This window comes from Sphaerodactylus townsendi, linkage group LG05 (genome assembly GCF_021028975.2).
Source record: "Sphaerodactylus townsendi isolate TG3544 linkage group LG05, MPM_Stown_v2.3, whole genome shotgun sequence".
Lineage (NCBI taxonomy): Eukaryota > Metazoa > Chordata > Lepidosauria > Squamata > Sphaerodactylidae > Sphaerodactylus > Sphaerodactylus townsendi.
Genome location: NC_059429.1, coordinates 26,910,316 through 26,926,619, shown reverse-complemented (window position 1 = coordinate 26,926,619; position 16,304 = coordinate 26,910,316). Strand labels below are relative to the sequence as shown.

At 46.1% G+C, this 16,304-nt stretch overlaps 1 protein-coding gene across 1 annotated transcript in view; it reads left to right on the top strand.

Annotated features, from left to right (window-relative positions):
• Nucleotides 1-16,304, top strand: part of ASTN1 (astrotactin 1) — a 284,812-nt gene that overhangs the window by 213,341 nt on the left and 55,167 nt on the right. The window contains exons 10-13 of the mRNA XM_048498038.1: nt 1,715-1,852; nt 3,568-3,718; nt 11,725-11,891; nt 16,044-16,238. Of these exons, the coding sequence (XP_048353995.1) occupies nt 1,715-1,852; nt 3,568-3,718; nt 11,725-11,891; nt 16,044-16,238 (651 nt within the window). The remainder of the gene's footprint in view (nt 1-1,714; nt 1,853-3,567; nt 3,719-11,724; nt 11,892-16,043; nt 16,239-16,304) is intronic.

Below are 16,304 nucleotides of genomic sequence, written 5' to 3'. Positions count from 1 at the left end.
ATGTCCTATACTTTAATTGAGATTTCTTGGGGTGTGTGTGTGTGTGTTTAGTGGTTAGCCACCCTGGAGGGCCTGATGAGGCTGAAAGATGGAATAGAAATCTTGGGGGGAAAGTTAAGATAAAGAGAAATCATAAGCAAACTGAGGTAGCAGGGAAGACGATGGAAGGTAGCTTTCTTCCTTTCCACTGAAGGTAAGCCCACATTGATGTTGTATACATCTTGCATATAGTGAGACCTGACAACCATATGACAATAGTACCGATGGATGTGATGGTCTCCACTAGTCCAAGTGGAAAAACCAGAAGCTACAGCTATTGAAATTAGGGGGGGGGGGGGGGGAGGAGACAGTTCCAATGAAATGTTGCAGATCTATCTATTCCAGGGGTAGGGAACCTGCGGCTCTCCAGATGTTCAGGAACTATAATTCCCATCAGCCCCTACCAGCATGGCCAATTGGCCATGCTGGTAGGGAACTGATGGGAATATGTAGTCCCTGAACATCTGGCCATGCGGTGAAACTGATAAAATTATTCCCTGAACATCTGGAGAACCCGCAGGTTCCTATTCGTACTCCAGATCCCAAAATTCTGATGGCCACACTAAATCCTTGGAAGTCCACACATTCGCCTGGATTCAGGCTGTGTCATCTCAGTATTCAGGCTCCATCCTCATACTATTTTAAACCTTTATATTCCAAACCTCTTTAAAGTTCACAAGAATACAAGCCAACGAACAGTGTAATTGAGAGCAATAATGCATGTTAATTAGGAATCTGACACTTTAGAAACAGGAATGCGATAGGGATATGTAAAGTGACAGATTACTTCAAAATTCAAAGCTTTTGCTTTCAAAGGCAGAATTCTAGGGGTAATGGCAACCCCTCTCTCCAAAAAGCAAGCAGACACAATTGTCCCTGAGTAGCCTCTTTTCTCCGTGGAGTCTGGAAGGCCTCTTGGTTTATGAAGGACCTTTGAACAATGAAATGGTCAGGCAGACAGAGTGCAGGTGGACAAAAACTGAAAGCAAATGTGACCAAATGCAAGTGACAGCACATTTTCATGCTTTGCACTCTGGGGGTGCAAAGCAAGCTCTTCCAACATTGCATCTTTCAGTGCTGTTCTGCAGAGTTTTTCCAGGTTGTGAAGGAGCTCTTTTCTTAAGCCCCAGAAGATGTTGACCTGGAAACATACAAGCTCACCATGACTCTTTTGCAAAACATCTTGCATTTCCCCCTTTGGTTTGGCCTGGTACTGGGATTCCTGCCTTTTTCAGTTATCCATGGGATTGCAGAGTTGCTAAATGGGCATAATTGGTCATAATATTGTAGTTTCTGTGCCTCCAGGCTATCTTTTCTGTGGCTGATCAATGGAGAAAAAGTCTTTTCTAGGCAAAGTTCACATCTTATTAAGAGCAGTGTGTAGCAGAATCTCCTGGGGGCACATCACTAACTAGCAGGGGCATTCTTCAACACCCTTACCTGTCTGTGGAACTCAGACATTTGAACATAGGGATTGCATTTAGTGCCCATTAAAAATAGCTTGACAGGACAGGGAAGACATTCAGAGATAGATTGGGCAAAATGGTAGACTAAGTCGAGGTGGTCTGAAAATGGGCACGCTCTCCAGCCCTATTGAAATGGATGGGACCCCCTTTGAAATGGAGAATTGTTTTCTATGTACCTTCCATGAGTCTCCATTCTCTCCTGCTTCCAGATTCACATACACTCTTGGAGAAGGGATGTGGCTACCCCTGAGCAAGAGCTTTGTGATCCCCCCTGCTGAGCTGGCCATCAACCCATCAGCCAAGTGCAAGACAGACATGACTGTGATGGAAGATGCCGTGGAGGTCAGGTAGGTGCACCTCCTGGGGACACTGCTTAACAAGACATTGCAGATGAAAATGGGATTTCCCAGGTTTCATAGAGCAAGTTATCCCTCCATTTGCAACCAAAGTAACACACTCTTTATACCTGGAACTCCCTGTCAACACTCTTGTGTGATTCTGCCTCTTGCTCTCTCTCTGTCTTCAGATCTTGCTTTCTCTCTCTCTGTGTCTTCAGATTTTTCTTCAAGGTCTACCTTTCGTAGGAAGCTTTTGGCACTATCCTTTAGTTGTCACTTGGTCTGAACCAGCCTGGTATATATGATTGAACCAAATGCATGTTCTTCCCCTAGTACCTTTGCACTCCCCTGTATCAAATTTTATTTATGTATTCAAGATGTTTACATGCCAGCTGTCCAGAATCCTGATGTTCTGGATGTTTGTTTGTTTGTTTAATGCTGATTTTAATTGCCTATATTTTGTATGGTGTATTTTGTTTTCTCTCATGTTTTATTTTGCAAACTGCATCGAGCTGGTTCTCTGGAGAGGAGCCACAAAAATTTAAGTAATCAATACATTCCAGTTCTGCTCACTGTCCTGCTTTGGCTGCCCCCCCCCCCCCTTAGCGTATATGGCCTTTCTCTCCACTCACCCACCCACCCAGTTCTTAATTTTAAAGACCTGAAGGACTTCCTTTCCCTAAATAAGGGTGGACACCATCAGTGATTCTGTTTCCTGGCACCCACTTGCTTCTTCCCTAAAGCAAATAACTAGTCCTACCTATTCTGCACTTCATTACTTCAGGTGAACTCAGGAGGCATCACCTTAGTGGCTGTAGGGACCACCCACTCAGAACCAGCAGCCTTCCCAACCTCCCAAACTTCTGCAACTGACAAGCCCCCTTGCCTATGGCAGACCTTTTCATGGTGGTGCCAACTCCTCATTCTTCCAATTCTTCAACTGCCCACAGACTCAACAAGATCGGGGAACCCTGCCCTATATGAACCTATGTAGGTGCTGCCAGTCCCCACTTCTTGTCCTTTCTTCTGGGTGATCCACGTACCTGCAGCTCACAGTTGAGCCTTCCCCTGGGTGGCCTGAAGAAGAGGCATGAAGGCCACCTTTGTTGTCAGCCATTGGGAAGGGAAGTGCTTTCCCACAGGGTGCTCTGTTGATTTGTCAGCTGGTCTTGATGTCCTCATAGGCTGGCTGATGTAGGTCTGGGTTGATTTAGTAACCCTGTGGCTGTGCTGATGCTTCTTAATAGTTCACGGCATATTTATATAAATCTATGTTTATTGGCTTGGATCCAGAGGAGCCATTCCATGAGGGTAATGGCACTTAGGCAGAGGGTAATTTTTTTGGTGATTCCCCGCCCTCCACTGCATAGCTCCACATTGCCCTTCCCACGCTGTTTTAAACCTCCAGTGCCTTGCATTCAGTGGACAAGGGGGAAGTTTCTGCTGTGTTGTTATTGGATGTTGGAACTGAACCGATGGCTTTCTCATTCAGATACAGATAACCTGCTTCACTTTGTTTAAGGTCCATTAGATCTAACCCATTCTTTTAAATTATTTTTCAGGTGTTTCGTTGTCTTGAGCTCTATGGAATGGCCTAGAGATCAACATTTTAAATAAATAATTTGCAAGCGTCCCAGGGCAGACATGAATTTTGGTTTTATGTGTATGGTCTCTGACAGCGTTGTAGTAACAATTCTCTCTGTGTGTGTTTTTCTCCACCACAGGGAAGAACTGATGACTTCCTCCTCCTTTGACAGCCTGGAGGTTCTTCTGGATTCCTTTGGACCTGTTCGGGATTGCACCAAGGACAATGGAGGCTGCAGTAAAAATTTCCGCTGCATTGCAGATAGGAAACTGGATTCTTCTGGTTGCATGGTTTGTTGGTTTTTTCCCCAGATATGTGCAGTTGCTATTTGGGGGAGATAGAGTAAGAAGGATCCATCTATGTGGGGAAATCTCTGTGGCTCCATGTGCTGATTTAGGGCACCACACCTGTACACTGCAGAACATCCACAGGCAGCCTAGGCTAATTTCTTCAGTTTGCATGTTGCCAACTGGGAAGTCTCAGGATTAGCCCATGTGACATTAACTCCCAAAGGAAAGAGGAAGGGCTGTGGCTCAGTGATAGATCATCTGCTTGGCAGGCAGAAGGTCCCAAGTTCAATCCTCAGCATCTCCAGTTGAAAGGTCTAAGTCACAGGTGTCAAACTCACGGCCCTCTAGATGTTATGGACTACAGTTCATGATGCTGGCAGGGGATGATGGGAACTGTAGTCCATAACATCTGGAGGGCTGCGAGTTTGACACCTATGTGGTAGGTGCTGTAAAAGACCTCTTCGTGATATACTAGAAGAAGAAGAAGAGTTTGGATTTATATCCCCCCTTTCTCTCCTGTAAGGAGATTCAAAGGGGCTCCTTTCCCTTCCCCTCCTCACAACAAATACCCTGTGAGGTAGGTGGGGCTGAGAGAACTCAGAAGAACTGTGACTAGCCCAAGCTGGCATGTGTTGGAGTGCACAAGCTAATCTGGTTCACCAGCTAAGCCTCCACAGCTCAAGTGGCAGAGGGGGGGATCAAACCCGGTTCCCCAGATTAGAATGTACCCGCTCTTAACCATTGCACCACGCTGGCTCTAGAGAACTACTGCCAGCTTGAATGGATAGTACTGACCTTGATCAACTATTGGACTGATTCGGCATAAGGCAGCTTCGTGTGTGTGTGTGTGTGTGTGTGTGTGCGCGCGCGCCTTGTTTTTTCCTTGACTCATTCCTGTTTTTTGCACTGAAGTTCCCATTTAAATACAGTACCATAGCACTCGTTAAGAAGCAATGCCATGCCCATTTCTTCTTTGAAAGATAACACATAGGCCCCTTCCGCACATGCAGAATAGTGCACTTTCAATCCACTTTCAACGCACTTTGAAGCTGGATTTTACTGTGCAGAATAGCAAAATCCACTTTCAAACAATTGTGAAAGTGGATTGAATGTGTATTATTCTGCATGTGTGGAAGGGGATTCATGCTTTGTCCTCTTGCAGTGCCTTTAACACTCCATTCAGTTCCCACTTTCCTCTCCTCTCTTCTGCAAGTTCCTAGTTTTAGGACTGCTTCATATAGATCAAGCCTGGGTTTGCCACAGTGACAGTCCATTTGACAAGAAGATCCATTGCTGTGCAGTAGAGTATCTGTTTTGCATGCAGAAGGTTCCAGGTTCAGTCTTAGAGGCATCTTCAGCTAAGGGCTTCACGTGCTGTATATTGCAAAAAGCCTTTCGCCGCTGAAGATTTGGGGAGTTGCTGCCAAGCATATCTGCTTGTCATGTTCACACTTGAGGACACTTCTCAGATATACGCTGGAAACAACAACATAATGTGTGAAGATGAATGAGGTATGACCAGTAGAAATAGGTAGATAATTCATGCATAGCTATGTTGTTGATTTAACAATTGCAAAGTTTCCCTGGTGCTGCAGAGCGGGGCTTCTCTGCAGACTGTATTTTTCCTTCTGTTCAGTTGGCAACCCTTGCTCTGCTCTAACCAAGTATGAAATTTTAAAAGGGAGGGAGGGAGGGAGGGGTGGCATGCAAGGGCGGGGAGGGGGGAGTCATGAGACTGGGGAAGGTTCCTAGTGCTGGAGGAGAGACCCCCACTAGCAAAACAAATCTCATCTGCTGTTTTTTCTGTTATGCTAAATACTACCATGCTCAGGAGTTGGCAAGAAACTATAAAATATAAAATGCAGCAGCTCCCTGAAGGATACATTCCTCCCTCTCCCCTTTCTCTCTCTCTCTCTGTGTGTGTGTGTGTGTGTGTGTGTGTGTGTGTGTGTGTAAAGCGCCTTCAAGTCACAGCTGTCATATGACAATCACAGAGCCGGGGCTTTCAAGGCAAGTGAGAAGCAGAGGTGTTTTGCCGTTGCCTTCCCCTGCAGAACCTCCCTTGGTGGTTTCAAGTACTGGCTGCTTAGCTTTTGAAATCTGAAGCGATTGGGCTATCCCATGCTGCCTTATAGTTAGGGGGAATCGAGACTTGAACGGTTAATTCCTAGTCCTGTGAACAGCCCTCCACTGTTCAGAAGGAAGCGCGTACTAACTGCTTTGTGACAGATGTTCCCTTCTGCCTCCTCCGCAGCCCACTCCTCCCCCCCCCCCCCCCCGTTCCCCATAGCCCATCTCCCTGCACCCTTTTGCAGAAGAGCTCATGTGCGAGACAGGTGGAAAGCTATCCATCTTTTTCCAACTCTGGGTGCCAAGCTGCCAAGCTGGTCTCATGGCTCACCCATTCCTTCTATACCTGCCCTGGGCAGGGAGAGGCGTTTTGCTGAAGCTGGATGCGTCAGACATTCACAGGGAATCAGCAGGTGGAACGCTTTCTGCACAGAGACCTCTGAAATGGATGCCCATTACGTGTTTGTTGGGGTGGAGGGATTCTGGCAGCAATCACAGGAGCCTTTGGGAAGAAAAGATAAATGCTTTTCTGAAAGAAAGAGTGAAACAAACAAATCTGTACCTGCTTTTTTAAACACTGGAACCTTTCAGGAGGCTTTTTTTGTTCAAATCAGGAAACAGTAATTTTGCAGTTCCTGAATCGTTCTTTCTAGAAATTGCAGTCTTCAACAGTTCCAAGCCTTTTGATTGACTAAATATGACCACAGTTAATTGAGCAACAGTAATATATGTAAGAGATCTATTATTAAAAAAAAAAATACAAGGTGCAGTTTTATATTTTTAAAAAACTCCAGATGGCAAGTGCTGTTTTGCAAGAAGCGTTCTCCCACACTTTCACAAGTGGAGAGGGGATTGGTTGTTGTGGGTTTTTCAGGCTGTGGGGTTGGGGTCTGGTAGTTTTTGCTCTTAACATTTGGCCCACATCTGGCATCTTCAGAGGTACGTCACGATGAGACGTGTTTTCTCTTTGTAGAGAGAAGTGTTTATTCAGGGATTACAAACAATTCTCCAAAACATTATTGTCAGCGTTTGTGCTGTAGTGGCCATGGAAACAATCCAGGTTGCTTTCACACCTTTGCATGGAGATGCTTTTCTTTTTCAAAAAAATTCCTTCAACACATACATGGCTATGCAGAAATGAACCCCTACGGCCATGCCGATTGTCCCATGATATAACCAGCTGCACCTGCATAGCTATGCAGGTGCAACCTGAATTTTTTTTTTAAAAAAAAAAGGAAAATAGTCTCTCTGCAACAGCTGGGCAATGTCAGGTGGATTTTCCCTGATCGTGGTGGTGCAGTGGAAGGAAGGGAAATAAAGCGCCTCCTGCCTGGTCATTTGCGCAGGAGCAGGGCAGGCTCAGTTTGGGGTCAGGATCTGTGCAAAGCCCCCCCCCCCCAAAAAAACAGTTTATATATAAAAAGGATGACATAAATATGAACTTGGCACGGCTGAGCTCATTTACACCTGAGTCAAGCCCCTAGCTGGGCTGCCTCAACGTGGCTTGAAGCTTCATTGAAACACCGTACTTTGTGCCTACTTTGTGTTTCTACGGCAGTGGTGGTTAATCTATGGCACGGGTGCCAGAGGTGGCACTCAGAGCCCTCTCTGTGGGCACGTGCGCAGAGAGTTCGTCATGTGGGGGGAAATTCCCCCCCCCCCCCACTTCTAGGCTGGCCTGGGCCACTGGACTTGATGTGCGTGCATCTCAGCGAGCAGGGAGGACTCGTCTGGCAGGCCTGGTGCTTGTGCTCCAGGTGGCTGCTGGGGGGGGGGGGGGCAGAGGCGGCAGAGATGCTAGAGAGGTGCAGAGTGACGCATGTGGGACTTGCTGGAGGCTACAGCAGGATGGCCCCTGCTTGAGGGGGTTATTCAGAGTAAACTGCCGTATTGGCACTTTGCGATAAATAAGTGGGTTTTGGGTTGCAATTTGGGCACTCGGTCTCGAAAAGGTTCGCCATCACTGTTATATAGCGTCCTGGACCTTTTATATTTGCCCTGTGTGGAATCGACCTAAAAGGTTACGACTACAAAAGCATAAAATGGCAGCAGTATTTTAAAAAGAAACAAGCGGCAAAATTCAGTAGAACCTCGGGAGGTAAATTCTGTATGCCTGAAGTAGGGGAAAGGTTTTGACCTGTCACATTTGATGCCAGGCAAAGGGATAGGGGAGGGGTTTCCATAGGGGTGGGGCCACAACAGAGAGTGCCCTGCTGTTCCTGGACCACATATCAGAAGGCCCAGAGGTGGGAGGTCACGAATTGTAATTAAAATCTTAAAGACTGGGGAGCCTCATATGGAAGTTGGTGGTCTCTAATCCAGATCTTCCAAGATAAGAATCATTATTTTGAATCGAACCCAGAAATTGACAGGCAGATGAGAAAGTTCTTTAAAGCATCAGCAGACTGTATCGCCTGTAATCTGCACTAGCTCTATAGTGATGGTTTTTATACCGCATGCCCACAGCTTGAAAAGCAAAGAAAGGAAATTTTTTTGGCTTTAAAAACATTGCTTTCATCATATGCAGAGTTGTACATTGATTAATTAATTGATGAATCAACAAATCTGGTGCGTTAATTGAGGATCTTCTTAATTAGATGGCAGGGCTTTTTCCTACTTTCTGTTCAAGCACAAACATACCCTTCTGAAGCAAGCGGTTGTCCTCCGTGATCCATGTTTACCCCATCTGTGGGACAGTAATCCATATTTAATGGCCTCCGAAAATCACGGGGGGATTCTCATAGTTTCCTTTTTATGGGCTGGAAATTGCAATACGGAATTTAACAGGGTTTCTAACTTACAGGTCCCCCGTATCAGAGTAGTTGACATATGTCGTGTGGAATGCTAAAGCAGCTTTTTCGTGAGCAACTTCCATTTGGCAGGCACCCAAGTGAGGCAACACGAAAGTGTGCTTAGATGTCGCAGCAGAAGAGGGAGATGGCAGGCATATCTCGGAGAATGAGTCAACAGAGAGAAAAGCCTCAAGCCTCAAGGATTCCCTGAGCATCAGAGCAGGCTATGAAGTGGACTTGCCCTCTCTCTGAAGCCTCTGTTTCCCTCATCTTGATGGAGTTAAGTCTCCTCATAGCTTCTTTCTCTGTGGGTGTGGAGAAGCTGTTTTAGTGTGGAAACAGAAATTGGCAGGGAGAGTCTTGCTTCATCCCTAAGAAGTTTCCATCTGAGTAAGGGTTATCAGTGCTTGCGGATTCAGACTTGTATTCCCCAGTAGTGCTTCATGTGTTCCATGCTGGGGAAAACCCCATGTGAAAGCAACCAAAGGCACTCTATCTATGTACAGGGTAGGGTAAACTCAACAGCCTGAAGGCACTACTGGGACATTGTCCTCCACAAGTCTGATTATTCAAGAGAGCCATTGCCACAGTCCTGTTCAGCTCTGCGATGCTCTCGCCCTGAGTCTGACTTCCCTGGCTGCCAAATCAATCAGGAACACGCACGCTGGCCTCCCCTGCCCACCCCCGACTCGCTAGCACATCTGGTCAAGCAGATGGGGAGCTGATGAGATGGAGTTGGGTGCTGGGCAGGATCCCCAGGTGCCTCGTTTGCCTGTTTGCCATCATCCCAAACATCTGGGCCTGCGTATTGAGTGGCAGCATCATAAAAACACCTACGGTGCTCTCGCGCTTTGGCATTCCAGCTGGTGCCGGAGGGGGAGGTGCAACCGGGGCAAGATGAGAACCTAGTGAGTCTGCAGGGGGCTGTTTGTTTTGGAAATTACGGAATTAATGTCAGCACGCAACCTGTGTCCTGTTGCGTGAGCTTCAGTCGCCAGGGTGGGGGGGGAAATGCATTTCGGAAAACAAATCCTTCGTTAACGCTGCATGAGCCAGACCACAAGACAGCGGTGGGAGTGTGATCCGCAACTCTTTTCCACTTCGTTCTGCAAGGAGATCCATTTGCAAGCAGTGGGTGGGATCCCCCAGGCCCGTTCCACTAGCAGAGGCATTTCCTCTGCCAAAAATAGCCTTCCACCACAAGAAAGAACTTCTACTAGGCCAGGGGAATGGAGTCATGGAACACAACCCTATTCAAGCAGCACACCGGGGCTGTATTATTCATTAACTATATATTCAGTTTTGTTAAATGTTTTCTGTATACTGTTATTCAAAGGAAACACAGGCTAGAAAACAGGGAGACCACCTAATCAGAAGCACAACCATTTTCTTAAGTACCAAAAGGTGGATTCTATTCCAAGTTGACTAACTGGAGATAGTAGAGACGTGACTCACTCTGCAATCCGAAGTCCGGTGCAGTGATCTAAGAAAGGTGTAAGGAAAGCCCGTTCAAGCACCTGAAATTCCCTGCTCAGAATTAGGAAGGGTGAGACTTTTGATGTAACCACAATTAGCATGCATTGGTCAGACTCTCCTGCTACTTGTGAATTGAGCCACTTTTTGGATTACCTTTTTATTTGAAGCCTGGGTCAAACATGGGGGCAAGCAGCTTTGCAGCTGTGAAATGCCAGGGGCTCAGGGCTGGCCTGCATCAGTGATGACCCATCTGCTGTAAACACTGTTTTACAAGTCCTGAAATGCATCCCTTTCCATTTTTCTATACCTGGAAAGGGCAAGAAATTACAACTCCCATGAAATGATGCAAAAATGCACATGTACAAATTGATCTCTGTAGCTGCTCAGTGAGTTTTAGTGTCGTAGTGTAGCGATTTTCACATCAGCTACTGACAGATCCTTTACTACTGGCCCCCGGGCTTCTGCGAGTAGCTCTCTACCTCTATGATGCCACCCAGGTTTAATAGGAAGGGCAAGAAGAGTGATCAGAAGAGCATCAGAATATTAGGCACAAGAAATCATGAGAGTGAACTTTAGGAGCATTTTGAGGGTGGAAGAAGGTGTAGAATTGTTGCCTCATAGATGACTGGCCCATGAGGAGGGAGCAGTTTAGCAGTAGGCTGTGTGAGGGAAGTTAAAAGCTCATGTATCTAATCTGGAGGAACCGGGTTTGATTCTCCGCTCTGCCGCCTGAGCTGTGGAGGCTTATCTGGGGAATTCAGATTAGCCTGTACACTCCCACACACGCCAGCTGGGTGACCTTGGGCTAGTCACAGCTTCTCGGAGCTCTCTCAGCCCCACCTACCTCACAGGGTGTTTGTTGTGAGGGGGGAAGGGCAAGGAGATTGTAAGCCCCTTTGAGTCTCCTGCAGGAGAGAAAGGGGGGATATAAATCCAAACTCTTCTTCTTCTTCTTCATTGACTACGTCCCCCAGGAGGAAGATATTGCTGCAAGGTTATAAGCCTTAGCCAGAAAATTATTTATCACAGGAATGTGGAGGAAGTGAAGGAGGGGTGGGGGCGAAGCGGGGAATTGCAAAGGAGGCACCTGAAATCCGATGGATGATTCTGAGGAAGAAATGTGGGTGGGGTTCTGATTGAGGGTGTGTTGCAGCAAACTTGAACTCCCTGGCCAAATGATGCAGTGAAGGTTGGTGCCACAGTGGAGATACAGCCATGCCACTGTGTGTTGGGAACACAGTTCTGTGGCAGTCAGCAAACTATCAAGAGTCAGCATGGCGTGGTGGTGAGAGTGTCAGATTAGGGTCTGGTTCAAATCTCCATTCCTTCTATGGAAGCTTTCGGAGTGATCCGGGGACCGTCATGCCCTCACAGCCTAACACACTTGGTGCTACAGTGAAAATAAACAATTGTTTTATTTCACCCTACCTTTTGCCACTGATGTCCTTTATTGGGCCTGGGCTTTGGAGAACATAACTGGCGTAAACCCTAGACACAAAGTTGTTGTGAGGACAAATTGGAGGATAGGAAAGCAATGTACACCACTTTGTGTCTCCATGGAGAGAAAGGCGTGGTATAAATAAATCAAACAGATAAAATAAGAGGTTTGCAGTCTTTCATACTGGATTACTCATCTAGCCTGTGTCGCTGTGCTTTCTGCCCTGACAGTGCCCCACCGGCCTCAGTCCCACGAAAGACGGCACAGGCTGTTACGATCGCCACATCGGTGTGGATTGCTCTGATGGATTCAATGGCGGCTGTGAACAACTCTGTCTGCAGCAGATGGTGCCTCTGCCTGAAGACCCTACTCTGTATAATATCCTCATGTTCTGTGGGTGAGTGCCAGGGCTGGAAAAGGGAGCATCCTTTGTTGAACCCTGTTTGAATAGGCACCAGTCCCACCTTTGCTTGCTTCATTTCCCCCAGATATTTGCATCCTTGGAATGTACTAACTGTTCTGGGGTTGTTTAGTTTTGGTCCTGAGCCTTGCTTCTCTTTGCACCCATCTTCATCCACGGTGATCCTCCACTGCATAGTGCTTTCTTCTGCTGGGTGCTTTTTGGCTCATTGGAAGACACTGGCCGTTGGTGCATTCTCCACTTACCCTGCAGCTGTTTGTTCTGTAGTAGGGTTTCTCTGGGGCTTTCTGTTTTGCCTTGATTACCTTGCTGCGAAGAGTCCCTAGCTGAGCCAAGCTACATCACCATTTTGCCCACCTGTAACTACCTTGCTTGCTTCCTTGCAACTCCTTTTGGGCACCTTTTTTTGTTTTTTTTCTATCTTTGATCAAGTGCTTATTCACAAGAGATGAGGAAGGTCCAAGGCTCCAGCGACAGATCTTTACCACTAATGTTAAACTAGCCCTCCGGAATGCTCTGTAATATAATGGTTGAACTACTGTCCCCTCGCTGTTTCCTTGTTTCCATTCCTTGCAGCATTTTTTTTTCTTTTGGTTTGCTGACTGCTATCCAGCATTACTTTGCTGACAGGGTCTGTTGTTCCATTGGTAGACTTTTAGATTGAAAACAAAACAAAATTAAAATGCCCTTCTGATTGATTTGAAATGGTACAATTGGGGTGGGGAAAGGTGGTGAGGAGTGAGGAAACCCAAAAAGAGAGTAATGCCCAGTTGGAATTCACCACACAGAGAAGTGGCTAACACACTGATTAAAAGGGTAAAAGATAAATTGGGCCTTTGGAGTGTCCGGCCGCTGATATGGTGCCCCCTTCCTGCTCTTTATTGCCCCTGTCTTGGGGCTGTTACATCAGAGTCCCCTCATATTGAGGGGCCCGCCGTTCCCCCCCTCTTGGGGGTAGGTTTTAATTTAGGTTAGGACACCTGTTTATACATGTATTAATCTGTTTTCGCTGTTTTTAAGTTATTTTATTGATGACATGAGATGGAGCCTATGTATTTATATTTTATGTGTGATTTGCTCCTGCCTGTTGTTGGATTCTGTTGTTCACCGCCCAGAGCCCTTCGGGGATTGGGCGGTATAGAAATTGAAACAATAAATAAATAAATAATAAATAAATAAACAAACAAACAAACAAATAAATAAATAAATGTTTATTAGAAACTACATTCAGGATACGAGAGAAAGACAGCATGCTGCTGCTAGGAAGAGTCTCTGCTTCCAAGCAGAAGCAGGATATTAGACCTGAGAGTATCAATCTAAGGACAGGCAAGAGGTAACACAAAAGGACAGAGGGGTCGCTAACTTTACAATTGTTTCTAGCTGGCCACTTGCCCCCTCCCCCCAAACCGGGCCTTCTTCTCAGTTCCTTTACACGTTAGACATTGCTACATCCAACACACATGCCATCTCATTCGCTTTCCCTGAGGAGGAATGTGCACTTTTCACATTTTTGGAAACCGTGGGAATTCTCTGATCTGCTGTGTGGTGAGTTCGGGAGTGGGGAAAGTGTGTGCTGAAGCAAGAATCTGACCCAAAGGGAACGTACGCTCACTGCGGAGCAGATCACAAGTGTTTAAATGCCCACTGTTTTTGCATTGACAGAAACTCCTGGAGCCAGTGGAATTCATTCCACAATCGAAAACCACCCCTATCATGGGAAAGGGCTGGGCCAGCATACTGTGAGGTGGGCAGCTGCCAAGTCTCAAGGTTTCTGGTAGGGCTCAATGCTGCTGACCTCCCACTGGTGCACCCTTCCCTCATCTACTCACCTGAGATTGTTCCATTACCCATCATCCTGGCTGCACATGCTGTCCAGCAACTCTAGAGAAGTTTTATGGGTAGTACACAGGAGCAGTGCTCCTAGCAGCAAAGCTTTAAAAACAAACCACAAACCCCCTTGCTCACCACAGCCAGAGCTGTCAATTCTTCATGAATAGCTTAGAAAACAGGAAGTGTTTAATGAAACCAAAACAAAAAGAGTTTTTTAAAAAGTAAAACCGTTTCCGCACGGCCAAATAACAGCGCCCTAGGGACAGAAAAAACGCCATCCCTATGGTGCTGTTCGCACAGGAGGCGCTGTTGCATCGCAGAAATGCTATCCTGGCCGCCCCCGAGCTGGACAGGAAGGTGAGTGGAGGGGGTCGACCCAGATGGAGCTGCCTCTCTGGGTGGGGAGCAAGTTGGGGCCGCTCACACGATAGAGTGTGAACGGCCTCCGAGCCTCCACCGGCACAATTCATGCTAGTGGAGCTGTGTTTCCGCCACTGTGCGGAAACAACCTAAGAGTCAGCCTGGGAAATCTCAGTCACTGTTTGACTATCCATACACGATTCTCTGGCACTGCAGTTGCATTTATAGTAAACAATTTTTTAAAATTGCCATACACAAGGTCTTTTTTTTTAAAGAGGGAAATCAACATGAAATTACTGGAATGAAGCACACTATCTAGCATCATGTGGGTGGCCTATAAAAATTAGTGTCACTTCAGCAAAGCAATAATTCTGTGGCTGGACCAGAGAGACCTGGGGTTGGGATGCCAGCTCCTAACTCTTGATAGTATGCAATTAACACCAGAATCAACCATCAGGAGTTTGGGTGTGATGCTAGATGCCTCCCTTTCAATGGAAGTGCAAATACAGCTGTGACAACCTGTTAGGTCTCGGAACATTAAGCCAATAAACAGACCCTGAAGTATCAATCAGCAGCATTTATTGATAAGGTATTGAAGCACCATACTTGGGAAAGCCAATTCTAAAGAAGCTGGCATTTGCAAACCCATATATATCCCTCACAAATCCCTCCTACCAACTTTCCAGACCCATCCTCTGGAAGTGAGACTGCCTCAAGGTCAGCAACAGACACCGTCAGAGCCCACACTAAGATAGCAGTTCACTAGTTCACTACAAAACATGCAAAGCCAGAAAGCATAGGTCAAGGAAAGAATGCACAGATGGCAGTGGTAACATATAGATGGCTGGTTCCATATATCAAAGAGGTATTGATTGGTTATATCTGGTGGTTACATAGTTTCAAGAACACGTTTTGTCTACTCAGATACGCATCCTCCTGACACAACCTTGGTCAAAATTAAATTGTGGTCAAACAGACCTAAGTAATGAATTTAATGTGACATAACAAATCCCCCACTGGGCTTCAGTTGTAAACATAACGAGGCACACAGAAAAACAACATGCGTGTAATACTGAAAATAAATTGCAACTAATAAGAACTCTACACAGAGTAGGAGGAAAACAACATCTAGATATTAACTTAATTGGGGAACAAGTGCCCTGTAATGCACTTGTTGCAATTAGAGACAACCCCTCCTATAATTTTAAAGCATAACACACAGTACCTTTACAATTGGGATAATACCCCCTTATAACGTAAAAGTACAAACTCCAATGCAGACCATTACAGACTTAAACACTGGACACCACTGTAACACTCTGTGAACGGCATGTTCCAGAAAGATGCTAAGATTAAAACACATTATGTGATAAGCATCGAGGCAAAACAGGGTGGGCTGCCATGTTGATTTTTCCCAGGAAAAATAATTCAGGCCTGCATGTATTTATCTTCCCTGATGAAGCTCTTTCTGCGAAACTGTGTGCACTGTGAAAACCAACTCAGACTTTCCCCGGCTGCTTTGGTGACTCTAGATAACTTGAGTGATTGTTTGTACTATCATGTTGCTTGACAGTGTTTACACCTGTAGTAGTCTGCACTGGAATTTGTACTACTTAGTGCTCATTAGTTGCAATTTATTTTCAGTACAGTGTAATACATGCAGGTTGTTTTTTTGTGTGCCATCTTATGTTTACAACTGAAGCCCGGAGGGGCATTTGGGACATCACATTAAACTTAGATCTCTTTGACCACAATTTAATTTTGACCATGCTGAACAGCCTGATTGTCTTTCTTAGGGTGCCAAGGAGGCCCCATGTTAGGATGTGTGGGGATCCTGTTTTTCATTTTGCTGCTCTTTCATTTTGCTGCCCTTCAGAGGCAGCCATCAACTTTCTTGTCAAAATCACCTGATAATCCATAACCGTTTTCCTTTGGCAGGTGCATCGAGGATTACAAACTTGGTGTGGATGGGCGATCGTGCCAGTTGATTTCCGAGTCCTGTCCAGAGGGCAAGGACTGTGAAGACAGCCGAGAGCTACCGATGAACCAGACTCTCTTTGGGGAGATGTTTTATGGTTACAACAACCAAACCCATGAGGTAGCACCTGGCCAGGTGCTGAAGGGGACGTTTAGGTAATGGTTTTATTGGAACAAGGCAAGGACGTAGGTAAGGGGGGTTCTCAGGTTCAACCCCCCCAT